The sequence below is a fragment of the Sceloporus occidentalis genome, unplaced genomic scaffold, assembly GCF_023333645.1.
Source record: "Sceloporus occidentalis isolate IW3139 unplaced genomic scaffold, rSceOcc1.0.p SCAF_126, whole genome shotgun sequence".
In the NCBI taxonomy this organism is placed as follows: domain Eukaryota; kingdom Metazoa; phylum Chordata; class Lepidosauria; order Squamata; family Phrynosomatidae; genus Sceloporus; species Sceloporus occidentalis.
Window position 1 is genome coordinate 1,181,218 of NW_028317106.1, and position 16,493 is coordinate 1,197,710.

A 16,493-nucleotide genomic window follows, 5' to 3' on the forward strand; every position below is an offset into this window, starting at 1 on the left:
GGTATATCTGAAGTCGAAGCAGTTGTGAAATAAGCGTGCCGTGTTCAGTAGCTGACTACCTTCGTGGACCTGCGTTATATCACGATGCTGGTTTGCTTCCCCTCCTGACGGAGTTTATATATACAGGCAAAAGTGCTCCGTGGGTCGAGGGCTGGCTAACTAAACTGTCTAATGGCGTAAATATTTAATCCAGAAAAACTGGTCAATTTATTAGTCTGCAATGAGCTATAGAGCCCCCATCAACAAAATGTTCAAATGGACCTCCTTGTGGTCCAAACAAACATTTCTTTTGAAGCGCAGCACTAGCGTCAGCATTAAAAGGGTTATATTAACAGGAATATTAAGCTTTGAAAATGATACTTCCGGTTTTGGGGTAGAATGGATGAAATTATACAAAATAGTGGTGCGCGGGCATTTGTAGGGGGAGACCGAGCCCTACACACCAGCAACTCATAAGAAGAACGAAACCGGAATCCTCCAAGGTTCCGCGGCATTATTGTGTATTCCATTCTCTTTTAATGTGACCCCGCAGTGGGTGGTAGACAGTCAGAGCACCTAATTGCATTAATGCCGGAGAGATTATTCCACACGAGACCCCTAAAGTTTATCAGGACCCCCTTTTAGCTCAAGCGTTTAAAAGCAATAAACAAACATAAACCAACAAACAGAATAACAATGAACAGAAGGGATCTGTGTCACATTCGTACGGCTCTCACCCTCATCTGATGTGGCCCTATAGGGAGCTGCTTAGTGCCCCCCTCGGATTCCCTGCACCCTGACGCCCGAGCATCACGACAAATCCTTAATGACAAATTATGGAACAGAAACCTTGTTGGCTAAAATTTTCTGCCAAATTTTTCAAAACCTAGCCTTTCATCTCGTGGAGGGGGGGGGGGGATCTCTGTTAGTCGGAACCCGGTGAACGATTTGTCAAAGTGAAACAATGGAACAACAACCTTATCATAACCGGCAGGACCCGCCAAAAACCCGGATTTGTATTTAAAACGGAAAGATCAGACTGTTATTTATAGGAAGGGTTTTTCTTGGGGGTTGTTTACAGCAGGCATCTGAACGTAAGAGCCTCGTTAAAAGTCATTTATACGCCGTAATAGCTCAGATTCCTCGGAAAGGAATCGTATTCGGAAAGGAATCCTTTCAAAGGAAAGGTTAATAGTTGAAAAACATATTTTTTCTTTTTTTTTGTTTTACTTTTAAGGATCTGCCTTCTATCAAATGGGAATATTTTTTTTCAATGGTTATTTACATTTCTGAGAGTGGCTGTTTAGAAATAAAGCAAATAATCTGCAAGTTGGGATGAGAACAAGGAGGTTACAGTGGCCTATTTGCCTCCGCGTCACCCCTCGGGTGGATCTCGATGCCCAGCAGAGGGTTTCGCAGAGTTCTCGATCGTGGCGTTACTGGATTGAGACGATCTCCCCCTTTCCCTGTGTTTAGGTTAAAATGCTAGCAGTGAGAGCGTATCTAAAGCCGGAGTATATGGAGCGATTAACCCCTTATTTATTCCTCTGCTACCCCAAACCTTTCGCTTTAAGAACTTAGGAGTTTAGAGATGAACATTTTTACTTTTCTTTTTGTCTTTCTTTAGCAGAGAAACAAATACTTATACATTTAACTTTCTTGGGTTTAAAAGTGCCGGGGGCCAGTAGTCCGAGGTATACCGTATATAGTATTTTAACCAAAACAAGATGTTTTCTGTTCTTATTAAACTTTCCTTCATGTATGGCAGAGCTGTCCAACTTGCGGCCCTCCAGCTGCTGCAGGACTACATTTTCCATAATGCTCTTTCAACTAAGGGGCTGGCTGAGGAGCATGGGACATGTAGTCCTGCAGCAGCTGGAGGGCCGCAGGTTGGACACCCCTGATGTATGGTTTTCCCAGTGGATGCAGCTTCATTCATCCAGTCTTTTTTGAGAGCAGATACCTGCGCATACAAACGCAGAAGTCCGGCTCTCCGACTGAAGGCTCGGTGTATGATGTCACTACTTGAAGCCTTCAGCACCAGCTCAGGAGATAATGAGGTCACACAAGGTGACCCCAGAAGAGGACAGCAGAGCATTTACACGGTCTTCCCTCCAAGCTGAGGACACATCTACCTTATTTATATTGCGTATCGAACGTATCAAACTTTTAGCTACAATTTAAAGCCAGATAAACCCTGTGGATAGAACAAAGGGGATATACATTGTATCTAACATGGTGCTCCGTAAAGATTTATGAATAGCCAACATTCTCTAGCATGATATGGGATGGGGTGTAAACCGGGTGTTTTACAGGGCACATTACACAACCAGGACCGGTCCATGCAGCTGGGAGCGCGATGTATTTAGACCCAAGGCGCTCTTCCCTTTGCCGGTTTTACCTGCCCATAGGCAGTTTCCTACAAACCTAAAATTTGGAATCTATTCACTAAACCCCACAAAATGTATTCTGGAGCTGAGGTCAGCTCAACATGGCGACCGATTTTACCTGAAATCTGACGTTTGCCAAGAGTTCATCGCCGACGATCCTTTTTCACCTTCCTTCGACCCCACGACAGAGATGCACCTTCCTGAGACATCGAGGGCGACTTTCACCGCGATATACGTCTTCCGTCAAGCTTATAACGCACTGTTTACAGGAAACCTTGGCATCTCGTACGTTGTATGTTATGCCCATTTTCCATTTATTTTGGCTCGCTATCCCATATAGCGCCATCTGTGCACTGTTACTAGCAGGCATGCGGTTTATGGAGCTGCCTCTGTCGTTAGCACATGCCATGTTAGATTGTAAAATGCTGAATATATTGTAGTGATGTAGCAGGGCCGGTCATATGGATTTCACACAAAGAATTCCTAGATCCTTTAAGATGTAGCCTATGTAGGATCTTCTATACGTGCATATTAAATTACGCCCGTTACAGCGCCATGAGTTTAAAAATTATAAATAGCATATAAATAGCCCTTCCTGTCTGAAACCGTTAGTCTTCAACGTATTTCTAGTTTCAAAGTCATTGGCGAGTGAAAGATTATCTCCGAAACCATGAGACTTGGTAAATATAATACGGCCAGAAAGTGTTAAAAACATTTTTTTTTTTTTACTTTAAAAAAAACCAAACAATCTTCGATCCAGCTTTATTCAAAAACTTTGCTTGTGATAACAGAGAGGAAACAGTAAAGAAACAAGATGGCCGCTCCCAGGAACCCGACGTTTAGGACCAGTCTCCTAAATACATCCACCGTTGGCCGCAGCAAAGATGGCGGGTTGCTCCTGGAGACGCAGTAATAAAGGCTGACTTTATTTTTTGATATTTTTTTTCCTTTAAGGCCGGCGCGTTGGCATCTTCTGTGCAATAAACCGCTTGATATATATTCAGGTCTTCCTAATTATATAGCAGGGCAGGTCATAAAAAGCCCTGGTCTGGTGATAAAGAAAATATATGATGTATAATCACACGTTTACTGCCTTTCGCTGAATGTAACGGCGCTTACGTACATTCTGATGGAACGTTACGGGCCGATGTATAGAACGGCGCTACGTGGAACGATAAAGTGATTTAATGAAACGTTACGCGCGGGGATATACGCTACTAAAAGCCCTCGCTAAAGGTTTATGGAAGACGAGTATTATCGTGGAAAAAAAACAATACCTTATATTTTATGATAATCAATTAAAACAAATATAAAAGAAAAGTTTATTATATATTAAATAAAAAGATCCATTTCCCCAGGACGGCGGGCTATGAACCTGAGGGGGTTTTTTTTGTAACTGAGTGGGGCATAAAGAAGAATAATGGGGTTTTTATTTAAAAAAAAGCCATTTCCTGCTGCTTTTTATACACGTTGTTGCGCAGCGGGAAAAAGACCGCCAGGATTGACTGCTCCAGAGAGCGAGCCCGCACCACGCCGACCGATGACCCGGACCTGCGCCAGGTTTGGATGCTGCGCATGCTTAGTGGATGGTGGTCAGTGCCTCGATAAGTTCTGCTGACAGCCAAATTGGAGCAGCACGCCGGGGACACCTATACAGCCTACTTTATATGATATGTTATATCTGTACTGGATAGAATAAGGGATCGTTTTTAATTAAATCAGACACATTAATTGGCTGCATGTCACGCTTCTGTGGCAGTTAAAGGGTTAAACATTACTGCCTCTGCCCACGTGCAGTTTACAGAGCGCCAACCGTATGATGGGGGCCAGTGGTTGGCGCTGTGACAGTGGTGGCGGCGGCGGCCATTCCTGTTCATAATAACGAGTGTTGTGTCTGTGATTGGTCGCCTGGTTGTCTAGCAACGGGGACGCTGAGTGGTAATTGGTCAGGTGGCTGCGCGTCAGCGGAGTGTGTGCGCGCTGATTGGCTGGAGGCTGGTCCCCGGTACAGCGTGTTGCGGCGTGAATGTGGCTCCGAGGCCTGGTGTGGAGACGGTTATCCGGTGTTCTCAGCATGTCTCAGCCCGGGGAGGTCAGGGCCTTCTCCGCCCGCAAGGCCAAGCCGCCCAAGGATACGCTGCGGCACATCAAGAACCGCGAGAAGCGGAAGGGAGTGGAGCAGCACGGGCCGTCCACGGTCTACCTGCAGGTGCTGGGGGCCGGGAGCCGTGACTCGGGGGCCTCGCTTTACGTCTTCTCCGAGTTCAACAGGTGACAGCATGGGGCGGGGCCCTGTTCCCCAGAGAGAGGGGACACTGGCAGGGTGGACATGTGACCCCAGAGAGATGGGACGCTGACTGACAGGAGGGACAAATTACCCCAGGGAGAGGGGACACTGACTGACAGGGGGACACGTGACCCCAGAGAGAAGGGACACTGACTGACAGGAGGGACAAATTACCCCAGGGAGAGGGGACACTGACTGACAGGGGGACACGTGACCCCAGAGAGAAGGGACACTGACTGACAGGAGGGACAAATTACCCCAGGGAGAGGGGACACTGACTGACAGGAGGGACATGTGCCCCCGGGGAGATGGGACACTGACAGGGGGGAAATCTTGTCATGTGACAGACAGAAGTCTAGTAGTGACGTTTCTGCGAAATGACAAAAAACATCCGCGGCACGTAGCGTCACACAGGGATTTAGTGGTTGGTGATGCTGCTGCTGTTATTGACATTATTTTGTTGTTGTTTAGATGCTGTTTATTATTGTTGTTTAGTATAAGTTTTGTGGTTATTGTTGTGTGGTATAAGTATCATGGTTATTCATATTGTTGTTTTTTAGATGCTATTATTGTTGTAGTGTGGTATAAGTATCATGGTTATTCATATTGTTGTTTAGATGCTATTGTTGTTTAGTATAAGTATTATGGTTATTGTTGTAGTGTAGTATAAGTATCATTGTTGTTCATATTGTTGTTGTTTAGATGCTATTATTGTTGTAGTGTAGTATAAGTATCATTGTTGTTCATATTGTTGTTGTTTAGATGCTATTATTGTTGTAGTGTAGTATAAGTATCATGGTTATTGTTGTTGTCGTTGTAGTTAGATGCCGTTCTTCCTCCTCTTTCAGGTACCTGTTTAATTGCGGCGAGGGGACGCAGAGACTGATGCAGGAGCACAAGTAAGAGCGGCTGCCGTCGGCGCCCATCTGTCGGCCGATTCTTATTTACGGTCTAACTCCTTTTTTTTTTTTTCTGTAAGGGTGAAGGTGGCGCGGCTGGACAACGTGTTTGTGACGCGCATGAACTGGGCGAACGTCGGGGGTTTATCAGGTAACGAAACACATTCCCTTGTAATTAACGCTTTGTTGGTTCCCTGTGGGTGAGCGCCGGCCCCCGTGGACACGCGTAGTATTCGTGGAGGTAATGGTACTGCGCTGCGCATGGTTCTCTGTGAATACGTTCCCAGTAACCGCAGGGCTTTGGAAAGTTTAAAGCTCTTTGATCTTCTGTTCCAGGGATGATTCTGACGTTAAGGGACACGGGGCTCCCGCGGTGCGCTCTCTCTGGACCCCCGCAGCTGGTACGTTTCAAGCTGGATCTTCAGCTTTTCATACAAATTTTAATCGAATTTCGTTAACTTCCTTCATTTGTGTGAATGTCTGAAAAAGGGGAGGGACCCCCAAATTTGAGGGTTTTTTGTTACTCAACCTCTCCCTACCTTCTCCGCCAACCGCTTCCATGATGTCTCCTTCCTCCACCCGGGAGAGAGGTTGTCCCCGTGGTCGGAAGAGGAGAGAATAATCCAGACAGAGGAGAAAAGGCGGTTGTCAGAGATTGTAGAGAGATGTTGAGTGAACGCGGGTGACAACCAATTTCATGTCTGAGTGAGAACAACAGCCCCCCCACTGTCTAAAAATGCATAAATCCACCGAGTGATATATGTTTTTCCCACGTTTCGGAACGCCCGGCGATACTAACGTCTATTTAATATCTTTTCACAGCAAAAGTATCTTGAGGCCGTTAAAGTTTTTTCGGGTCCCTTGCACGGCATCGACCTTTGTGAGTCTCTTTCCTGTTTGTTTATTCGGGGAACGCGATACGTTTTGTTCCGATACTAGCTGACTGTCCCGTCTCTTCCGTAGCCGTGCGTCCCTGCTCGGATCCAGAATACCAGGATGACACCATGACCGTGTACCAGGTGCCGATCACCAGTAAGTGCGTCTCACGGGCTTGTATATTGTGTGTTTGGGCTGATCCAGAACACGGTTACGGCTATAAGTTTGACGCAAACCTCCCTTCTGTCGGGGTTTGTATGATAATGGGTATGATAATCTGACTAGAGTCCTGCGTCTCTTGGCTCATCTTGTAGACATCAAACCAACAGCAGAAAACTCAACTGGGTCTGTGAGCCCCCCGAGGTCCCCCAACAGAGAGAGTCGGCAGCCAGACAATCCAGCACCCAACGGTGCCGAGCCAACAGCGGGCAGACAGTCCCCGGGGCCGGGTATGGCCATCTTCTTATTCGTTATGTCTTCCTCTCACCGCCCAGTGGTCTTCCTAATGATCTTTATCATCCATCTCCTTTCAGGGCGCTGGGAGAGGACCACCACAAGAGACCCTTTTTTAGTGGTCTCCTTCGTGTGTAAGGTGAGATGGAAGCCCACGTTTTTGTCTGTCAGTGTTCCTGGCAGGCGATCTTTTAGCGGTTACACAATTTTTCTTCTCTCTCTTTATTAACATTTAACTTGATTATTTTTTTTTTTTTTACTTTAGTTAGTGATTTAGGGAAAAAAATACATCTCACACCGATATCTCTTGTTTTTCAGCTTCATGCCAAAAAGGGGAACTTCCTGGTCCTCAAAGCGAAGGATCTCGGACTCCCGGTGTACGTATGCTCTCATTGTGTGTCTAGGGGACAGACCACAAATCCACGACACTATATGGGGGTTTACGTCTGTATTTATAAATGTCACTGTGCCGGTTGCAGATTTTATTTTGAGCAGCATATCTTGGCGTTGTGGCGCAGCGAAGGGGTTCATGCCGGCAGTAACGGTGTATCCGTGGCTTTGTTCTTTTAGGGGGACGGCTGCCATCGGACCTATAATCGCGCAGCTGAAGGCTGGGAAGAGCGTCGTCCATGAAGGAAAAGAGGTGAAATGACTGCACTCGCGAAATATAAAGTTTTCGATAGAATTTTATCTGGAATTTTTAAATCTCTATGGGTCGGCCCGCTACAGTTAATACAGGGGCCTCCAGAGGGCGACAAACAACAACACCAGTTGCCGTTACAATAATTGTACAATAATGACAATTTCAATTCATACATGTGACATTTCTAGATACACTTTGGACTAACGGAGTTCACAGGTCACGCGGTGACTACGCGGATGTTTCTGATTTTCTTTGTTGTCCTGAGCGTCTTCTCCATCATCCCCAACAACGCCGTACAATCTGGAGACGCTTCGCTTCCCGTAGTCATTAATTAACACTTTAACGCAGCGCAGCCAGCTCTGGCTTCCCGGTAGAAATGGTGCCTTGTGTTTCTCTGCCTGGCAGATCTTCCCTGAGGACGTGTGCACACCTGCGGAGCCCGGTCCGGCTTTTATCGTGGTGGAGTGTCCCAGTGAAGAGTTCATCGCCCCGATCGTTGAAAACGAAACTCTTAAAAGGTAACCCCACGGAGCCTGACGCATCTGTGTGTGAACGCCGCTCCATCGCGGTGCATTGGATCCAAACCGGACTACTTTATAAGCGTAACTGCGGGTATAACTCCGTCTCCCTCCCCGATGGGGTCACCCCGCCTGTTTCTTTAATGTGTATTTTTAAATATATCGTGGGATGTTTCTGAGAAATAAATGATTTATATCAGGAAGTATCTTTTAATGCGATGATCTGAACTTTTCCAGCTTTCAAGAAGGCAAGTCAGAGAGTCCGTTGGTGATGGTCGTCCACATGACCCCTGAGCACATTCTCCGGACCAGCAGCTACCGGCAGTGGATGGCGGGGTACGTGGGTTTTGCCATTTGCTTACTTTCTGTATTGTTACCCGAGAACTTTCTGCTTAGCAGAGACAGGGAAGTTAATAATGTTGTCTTTATGTAGCAGACTTTATACGTTTTTCACTCTTTTTGTTGCATTCTTCTCTAGATTTGGGTCTCAAACAGAACACCTGATTCTAAATGAAAATGCCAGTACAGTACATAACCTCCGGAGCTACAAGATCCAGACCCAGCTAAACCTCGTTCACCCGACCATCTTCCCCCTGCTGGCCAACTTCCAGAGGACGGTACGTGTCCTGCTATCATTTTGTAGACGCCGTTTGTGGCCACATTAAGCCTGACCTGTCTTAATTCCCGTGAAGGAGGAGCTTGCAGACTTCCACGGGGTGCGAGGAGAGTGTCTACTCAAGTACCAGCTGAGGCCGAAGTTAGAGTGGCAGAGGTGAGGACCGATGTGGGGTTTGGGGGCGTCAGGGCTGGTGTTTGAACTTGGTCATCACATTATTATGGTTTCTATAGGGCCGTCAGACTATGTGGTTGGTACCGTACATTCGCTCCAGTGTTCTTAAGGAGCGCTAAAGGCTATGAATAAAGAGGCCGCGTTACAGAGACGTTTGTGTTTACACGACTATTGTTACCGGATGTTTTGTGTTGCAGGGATGCTGTTACTGATAACAATAGTGCAGAGTTTGTGAAAGAAGCCATTGAACTCCCCGGCTTTGAAGATGCATTGAAGGAGTGTAAGGAGATCCTGGAATCCAATCTCGCGCTTTCGAAAGGTAATAAAAGGTGAAGCGCGTGCGTTATGCCACAAGAGCGTGACCTTCCCGCTGCCTCGGAGCACTTCTACCGATACTCTGCTTTTTTGGTTTATCTCTGTGTTATAACTCTGGATGTGATGCCAGTTAAGAGGTTTTAATATGTAAGAAACATCTGCTTCCCGGTTGTATTGCTTTGTACCTCCTAGCCGCCCATGACTCTAGATACCAAATTGTCCTTGCTTTTGTTGACAGCAGGTGATCCCCAGTACCCAGAAGTTGTGTTCTTGGGGACTGGGTCGGCCGTCCCCATGAAAACCCGCAACGTCAGCTCCACTCTGGTAAATGTCAGGTAAGCCTCCATCAGAGTCACCTTAAAACTGCTGTATAGAAAGATGTAAAGGTTTTCATTCGCTGACACTTTCATTCCTCAACACTTCCATATTAACAAACCCGACCAGGAGGCAGCTGTAAGAGACGGCGTGAAACTGGGGGTCCCCTTGATAATCCTTGCGTGAAATGAAAGCTGCCTGCGCTCTTCCAAGGCCACAGAAACCCCACAGATCCACCAACACTCTCTCTTTCACACGCGAGAAATGTTATATTTTCCCCAAATACCTCACTGCAGGGGAAAATATAACATTTTGTGTTACTGATTTTGTGTCTGTTTTTCTGCTCCTTTCTGTCACATCTCTTAGCGGTTAGTAAAGTGATGTCGTAGTTACTATAAACCAGCGTTTAATATTCTCTCTCAGTGCCTCTCAGTCTCTGTTGCTGGATTGTGGCGAGGGGACGTTTGGACAGCTTCATCGTCACTACGGGGACAAGGTGGACGACGTCCTGTGCCATATATCAGCCGTGTTCATTTCCCACATACACGCAGATCACCACACGGTAAGGACTGCTAGAGACATTTGAGGCTCGCGCTTACCTTTCTGGAGTCTTGCACCAGTAGTAAAACACGGCAAAGATTCTACGAGATACTATATGTATAAGTTTAATGCGTTTTATTTTAGCAGTCACTTGTTGAGTGAGCCCCGAAAACCTTCTTCTGTTTTCTCTTCTCTTTTTAGGGCCTTTTAAGCGTCCTTCTAGAAAGACAGCGGGCTTGCGTACGTATCCAGGTGAACTGATCGCTTCCAGCTGTTCTCCGCGAGGCTCCTCGTTCTGCTCACGCGCTCCTTTTTTCATTTGTTTCCAGAAATCCAAGGGAAAGGCGTTCACTCCGGTGCTTGTCGTAGGGCCCTCTCTGATAATGACCTGGTTAAACCAATACCACGACCACTGCCAGGCAATCCTCCATCACATCAAGTGAGTTGTTGTCTTTGCTCTTTAGTCGTTTTGGGTGGCGGAGAACGTGTGAATAATACGAATGTATTTACCCCGCTGCTCGCAGCTTAATCCCAGCGAAGGATCTAATGGAAGGGTCGGAGGTCCTTCACCCAAAGACAACGGGTTTTATCGCCTCCCTTTTGGAAACGTATGAGCTGGAAAAGGTGGGTTTATACTCTGTAACCGAGTCTGCCAACACTTCTGCGCGTCTGACCGCAGGATCCGTAACATTGTGGATCTCTCCCTGTCAGTTCCAGACCTGCCTGGTCAGGCATTGCCGGAACGCTTTTGCTTGCGCGATTGTTCATCGGTCTGGCTGGAAGTTGGTCTTCTCCGGAGACACCATGCCCTGCGATGCCTTGGTGCAGATGGGTAAGTAGGGTTTTGGATAAGCTGCCTTGTGTAGACGGGTGGAAACGGTAAGACCAATGTGGGGACTCGTCGGAGGAACTGTTCCCAAGATCCGGCCGCTGGCAGGGGGGTTATTTTTGTAAAAATGTTCACCCAATGGCTTTTCGTAAGAGTTCTTTTTCCTCAAAAGGTAAAAACGCATCTTTACTTATCCATGAAGCGACTCTGGAAGATGGACTGGAGGAAGAGGCTGTAGAAAAGACACACAGGTGATCGATTTTTTTTTTTTTTTTTTTTTTTTTTTTTTTTTTAAATAGCCATTTAGTGGCTATAAGGCCAGTTGCCCCCCCACCGCTCGCTTTCCGGGCTTTTCCTGCCTCGTCGTTGCCCTCCCCGGTTTCTCCCGCCGGAAATCCCGACTTCAGCGGCAGAGTCGCGGATCACAAGTCAGCGGATACCTCCGTTATCGTCGCTTCTCTCCGTTCTCTTTTCAGCACCACGTCCCAGGCTATTGGCATCGGCGTGAAGATGAACGCGGAGTTCATTATGTTAAACCACTTCAGCCAGCGATACGCCAAACTCCCCTTGTTCAGCGATGATTTCAGCGACAAGGTTGGAATATCGTTCGATCACATGAGGGTGAGTACGATCCGTGGCCGTCGCGCCCCCTCCAAGGGTTTAGTTTGAATCTTTGCTCACTCGGCTTCCTTGCTTTTAAGATCCGATTGAGTGACTGCAGGATAATCCCCAAACTGGTCGACCCCCTTAAAGTTCTGTTTGCCGAGGAACTCGAAGAAATGGAGGAAAGGAGGGAGAAACGTGAACTTCGGCAGCTGATGGAGTCTCAACAGCCCGACGATCCGCTGAACGGCTCCAGACCCAAGCGGGACTTGGAAGATCCCGGGCCGGCTGCTGGGGCCAAAAAATTAAAAGCCAACTGAACGCCCGCCGGATACAAAGCCCCTCGGATCCCGGGAGCAAAGAGAGGGACAGCGCGTGGAACGTGCGGTTATTAATTGCAAGAACTTTCCGAAGAACGTGTAAAATACGTATACATTTGAATTGTGCCATTAAAACCCAACAGAACATTTTCCCGACGGGCCGCAGCGTCTGCCTTCTATGATTTCGAGTTTATAAATAAATATAGAAAAGTCTTGTAAATGGGAAATTGAAAAAAAAGGCAACTATATATATATATATATTTTTTTTTAGCATAAACGATGAAATGGATTTTATTTATGAGCTTAAAATACTTTTTTTTCCCCGTTCATCGTTTTGGAATAAAGTGAAGAAATAAATGTTATTGTTGCCAATGATATATGTAGTGTGTCGTGCGAGTTTCAGGTGGGTTACATTTAACGCGCCGACGGCCCCGGCTCGCGGGGTGACTTTATTTCCACCTATTCGGGTTTTACAGCCGCGTGTATCAGGATTCCAAATGCCAGCGTCTTGATGTCGTGAGAACCACCCCCTCCAGACAGCCCTGGTAGTAAAATCACAGCGGTGGAGGCAGCACACGTGTGTTATAACGCTGCACGCGCAATCCGTGTCATCCAATGTTTACACAAAACAATAAAGATAAGATTGTCGCCGAACGCGGGGAAGATCGTAGCAACCCCTGGCGCCAGCGAGGAAGAGACGCGGAGAGTTATTTTTATTCACCGACGTTACAGAGGACAAAGTATTGAAGTACGTGTGTGTGTTGATGGAAGGTACCTGCACGCCGTGTGTTATAATGTTTGTAGACCCGCATGCACCGCTAATTCCTCCCCGAAGTGGATATTGTTTAATCCAAGGTCCAGCGGGTAAATCAGTGACACGTTAAAGGAATTCATAAGGGGCAGATCAGAGGGGGCAATTCTTTATTTTCTGCCGTCTATGGATCAGAATTCTCCTGGCTTTCCCAGCTACCCCTGTTGGATTCTGTTACCCGTAGCGACCAACATCAAAAATGGTCAGAGGGGCATATTAGGGGGTGTGGTTGGAGGTGTTATTGGGCGGGGCTTTATCAGGACTTTTTATGTGGCTTAATAAGGAAGGCATTCGTTTTATTCACACAGTTTGGAGGTGTTTTTACCTGTAAGAGGGTTAATTAGACGGCTTCCTGCCCTGCCGGCCTCCTCCCATAATGCTTCCCCCTGAATGAACCTACAGTGCCCCATTGGGGTATAATATCAGTCACTTAATACATCTACCCCCATTGGGGTATAATATCAGTTACCCAATACATCTACCCCCATTGGGGTATAATATCAGTCACCTAATACACCTACCCCCATTGGGGTATAATATCAGTTACCCAATACATCTACCCCCATGGGGGTATAATATCAGTCACCTAATACACCTACCCCATTGGGGTATAATATCAGTTACCCAATACATCTACCCCCATTGGGGTATAATATCAGTCACCTAATACACCTACCCCCAAAGGGGTATAATATCAGTTACCCAATACATCTACCCCCATGGGGGTATAATATCAGTCACCTAATACACTTACCCCATTGGGGTATAATATCAGTCACTTAATACACCTACCCCCATTGGGGTATAATATACACTTAATACATCTTTACCCTAACTCAGGGGTAGGCAATCTTCGGCTCTCCTGATGTTGTGGACTACATCTCCCATAATGCTCTTACAGTCATAATGCTGGCAAAGCATCAAGGGAAATGTAGTTCACAACATCTGGAGAGCCGAAGGTTGTCTACCCCTGCCCTAACTGTAGTTTTAATCCGAATTACCTGCAGGGACAGTCTAGAATGTTCTTATAATAATAGCCCTAATAATACATTTTACCTGAACTGCCATAATCATAAACAGCAGCCCAGGGCAACAGGAAGTGGGGAGCCCCGCCCCCGCGGGTGACGCTACACGACCGCGCCCTTCACTCCCCTCACGGGAGGCAGCAGCAGGGAGGTGAGGTGGAGGGGTAGATTTGGGGGTATCCTCTCACCTGTCCCCCAATATCCTCGTGCAGGTCAGTAAACGTCACTTCATTAACCCTTTCAGACACTTCCTCTTAAACCAAAGCCCTCCCTGTATTGTTGTTCACAGCCTGAAATATCAAAGTGTTAATTTCATCCAACTATAAAGAGTAAAAAGTAACGCATTTCGGGTAAATTAACCTCAAATATCGCTGCACGTTTTTTACTTCAGTCTCACATGTCAACAATGAAGTGAAAAGACATCATTTCCTGCAAAACGCTTACAATGTGATATTTACATACTAAATAAACAATTATTATTTGTGTCATAAACAAAAACATTGCCTTTTGTGCACAAATCAAATTGTTTTAACCCTTTAAATGCCCTGTCTCAGCACACAATGTGTTAAAGAGGAACCCTTCCCCTCCCCCCAGTCATATTATTTATTATTATTATTATTATTATTAACTTTGTAACAAGATTTAAGGTTTATTTAGAAATAACTCTTATAAAGCTCATTTTTGGGGGCATCATACGGAACACCGAACCCCGGCCTGGAAAAGGCTCAGCGATTGTTTATTTTTAGTAAATTGTTTGAATGCAGAGGTTTCATTTGTAACCTTTTACTTTCAGAGATCAGTAAATATTATTCCTCCCCGGCGTTTCTCGATCGTGTCGCAGGTGGTGGTTAATCAGAGCCGGTGCAGTTCTGTCCCGTTGCACCTGCTAGGGGGGGGCAGTGAGGCAGCTTTCTCCCTGGAGCTGCAACAGATCGATGCAACTTGTTGAAAGTAAACAGAGTTTCCATGACAGCCACGACTCAAAAGCCCAAAGCCGTGACCGAAAAGCGCTCAGTCCCCGGCAGCCAAGCACCCATGCACTAGAAATCTCTGCGCCCCTGGCACCGAATCTCGCCTTCTTACCCCCTCCGAAAGAAAAATGGGCGACCCTGCCCCCGCGGACAAGAGGCTGCAATTCCTGGAGGACTACGTGCTGAAAACTCTCAAGTTAAAACCCGATCGCTGGCAGAAATGCGTCTCCGCGGAGGAGCACAGGCAGATCCTGCAGGAGTTCCTGGACAAGGCTGAGCACCCGGTGCTGGTGGTAGCTTTGAACCCCGCGGGGCAGCTGGTGCCCGCGTTAGAATTCCCCAACACCGGCAAAAGCAAAGCCGTCTTCTTTCTGAAACGGAGCGCTTCTTCTCTGAGCGCGGACTCCATGAAGAGCAGCTTGATCTACGGGGATCTGTCCTACGCTCCGCTGGATCACTTCTCTGCCCTGGTGGAGGAGGTAAGACCCCCAATCAATGTGTAATTACGAGACCCCCCCCCCGGTACTATTATATGGGAACTCGCTGCCCCCCCCCCCCCTGCATTGTCTTTCTGTATTGATATTTCTATGAGTGAAAATGTCATTTGGTATATAAAATATGTCGCCCCCCCCCCCGGCACCAGGCGGGATTAAATGTGACACATAAGATGACATCACCGGGGCAAGTGTGCCAGGCTGAGAAAAGCTTTTCTGGGGCTGAAGAGTTAAAACTGATTGTCTGCAGTGAAAGTTTGTATCGGTGCATTCTGTTGTCATGGTGACGACGATGCCACGTTCCCTTACACCCCACGCGGAGACCGGCCCGGCCGCTTTTCAGCACAATGGTTGCTGGACCACGAACAATAGGCTGAGTTTAGTGAATAGCCGGGGCCGGTTGGATTCTCGCACGTCTAATTAACCCTGTAGGGCACTTTGGCCAGTAAGACACGTTGACACAGGCCGTGAGGGGGTTAAAACTTGATAAACTTGCACTTTTTTTTTTTTTGCCCGCATTAAACCCAGTGATGCGACGTCTTGGTAACATAAATGCCGGTATTTAGTCATTTTAACCTCTTCAGTGGGTCTCATGGCGCCATTCTTCTGTTGCTCCCCCGCAGAGCTTACTATTCATCTGTGTCCGACTAATTACACGCGACAGACGAAAACTCTGTGATCTGCGTGGTGTTTGAAAGACGTCGAGCTAGAAATTAGGGCAAGATTTACTAAGACGTGAGAACCCATGCCGATAGCTGCCAAATGGAGCCGCCAGTCAGCTGCCTTTATAATATGACACAGAGGTTTATACCGCAAGTTATTTAGTAAATCTCTCCGTGAGGCGTTACAAACCCTCCTGTTATTTTCAGAGTCCTACCCTGTCTGGAAACCACGAGGGCAATGGCTTAGATGTAATGTAAGGAAGTTTCACTTTGCTGAGAGGGTAGTAGATAAGTGGAACTGCCTCCCAGCAGATGTGAGAGAGTTTTAAAATGCATGGGATAGGCATAAGTCTCTAAGATGAGACCAACGACTGATTAAGGTTTCAGCAGAAGAAACGGGGGGCCAGCGTGGGCCGATATGCTGGTGGGTTCTGTTTTTTTTTAATGCATTAATGCTTTTTTTTTTTTTCTTTCACGGAGAGAGACTCTGATAGGTTGAAAAGTTTTGTTTTCATAGCAGCAGAAAATAAACATGTTTCTTTGTGTGGATTGGATGTGTTTGGAAACTTCTTCGAGGAATGATTGAAATCACTTCTTTGCTTAACGTGAAAACCCGAAGTTAAATGTTTTGTGTAAAGGCGTCATTACCGCGCGTGGCCACCGGGTGGCAGCCTTGCTCTTTATATAGAATTTTAATATAACTTTAGCGGACGCTGCGTTTTGTTGGAATTTCCAGAAAATGAACGATTGGGCCTTAAACGAGAATCTCTTAC

General features: G+C 46.7%; 2 protein-coding genes across 2 annotated transcripts in view; both read left to right on the forward strand.

Annotated features, from left to right (window-relative positions):
- Positions 1-4,443: 4,443 nt before the first annotated feature.
- LOC149281924 (zinc phosphodiesterase ELAC protein 2-like) lies at positions 4,444-11,757 on the forward strand. Its single transcript, XM_089498826.1, has 24 exons — positions 4,444-4,640; positions 5,505-5,555; positions 5,636-5,706; positions 5,892-5,956; positions 6,378-6,435; positions 6,519-6,608; positions 6,746-6,880; positions 6,965-7,023; positions 7,203-7,261; positions 7,455-7,527; positions 7,933-8,045; positions 8,283-8,381; positions 8,524-8,662; positions 8,738-8,817; positions 9,033-9,154; positions 9,389-9,485; positions 9,889-10,027; positions 10,207-10,245; positions 10,335-10,444; positions 10,530-10,629; positions 10,717-10,837; positions 11,007-11,085; positions 11,311-11,455; positions 11,536-11,757. Exons 1-24 carry the CDS (start codon positions 4,444-4,446, stop codon positions 11,755-11,757), a joined length of 2,463 nt encoding a protein of 820 aa, XP_089354952.1.
- Positions 11,758-14,692: 2,935 nt separating this feature from the next.
- Positions 14,693-16,493, forward strand: part of LOC149281925 (dynein axonemal heavy chain 9-like) — a 66,380-nt gene continuing 64,579 nt past the window's right edge. The window contains exon 1 of the mRNA XM_089498827.1: positions 14,693-15,043. Coding sequence (XP_089354953.1) covers positions 14,693-15,043 — 351 coding nt within the window. The remainder of the gene's footprint in view (positions 15,044-16,493) is intronic.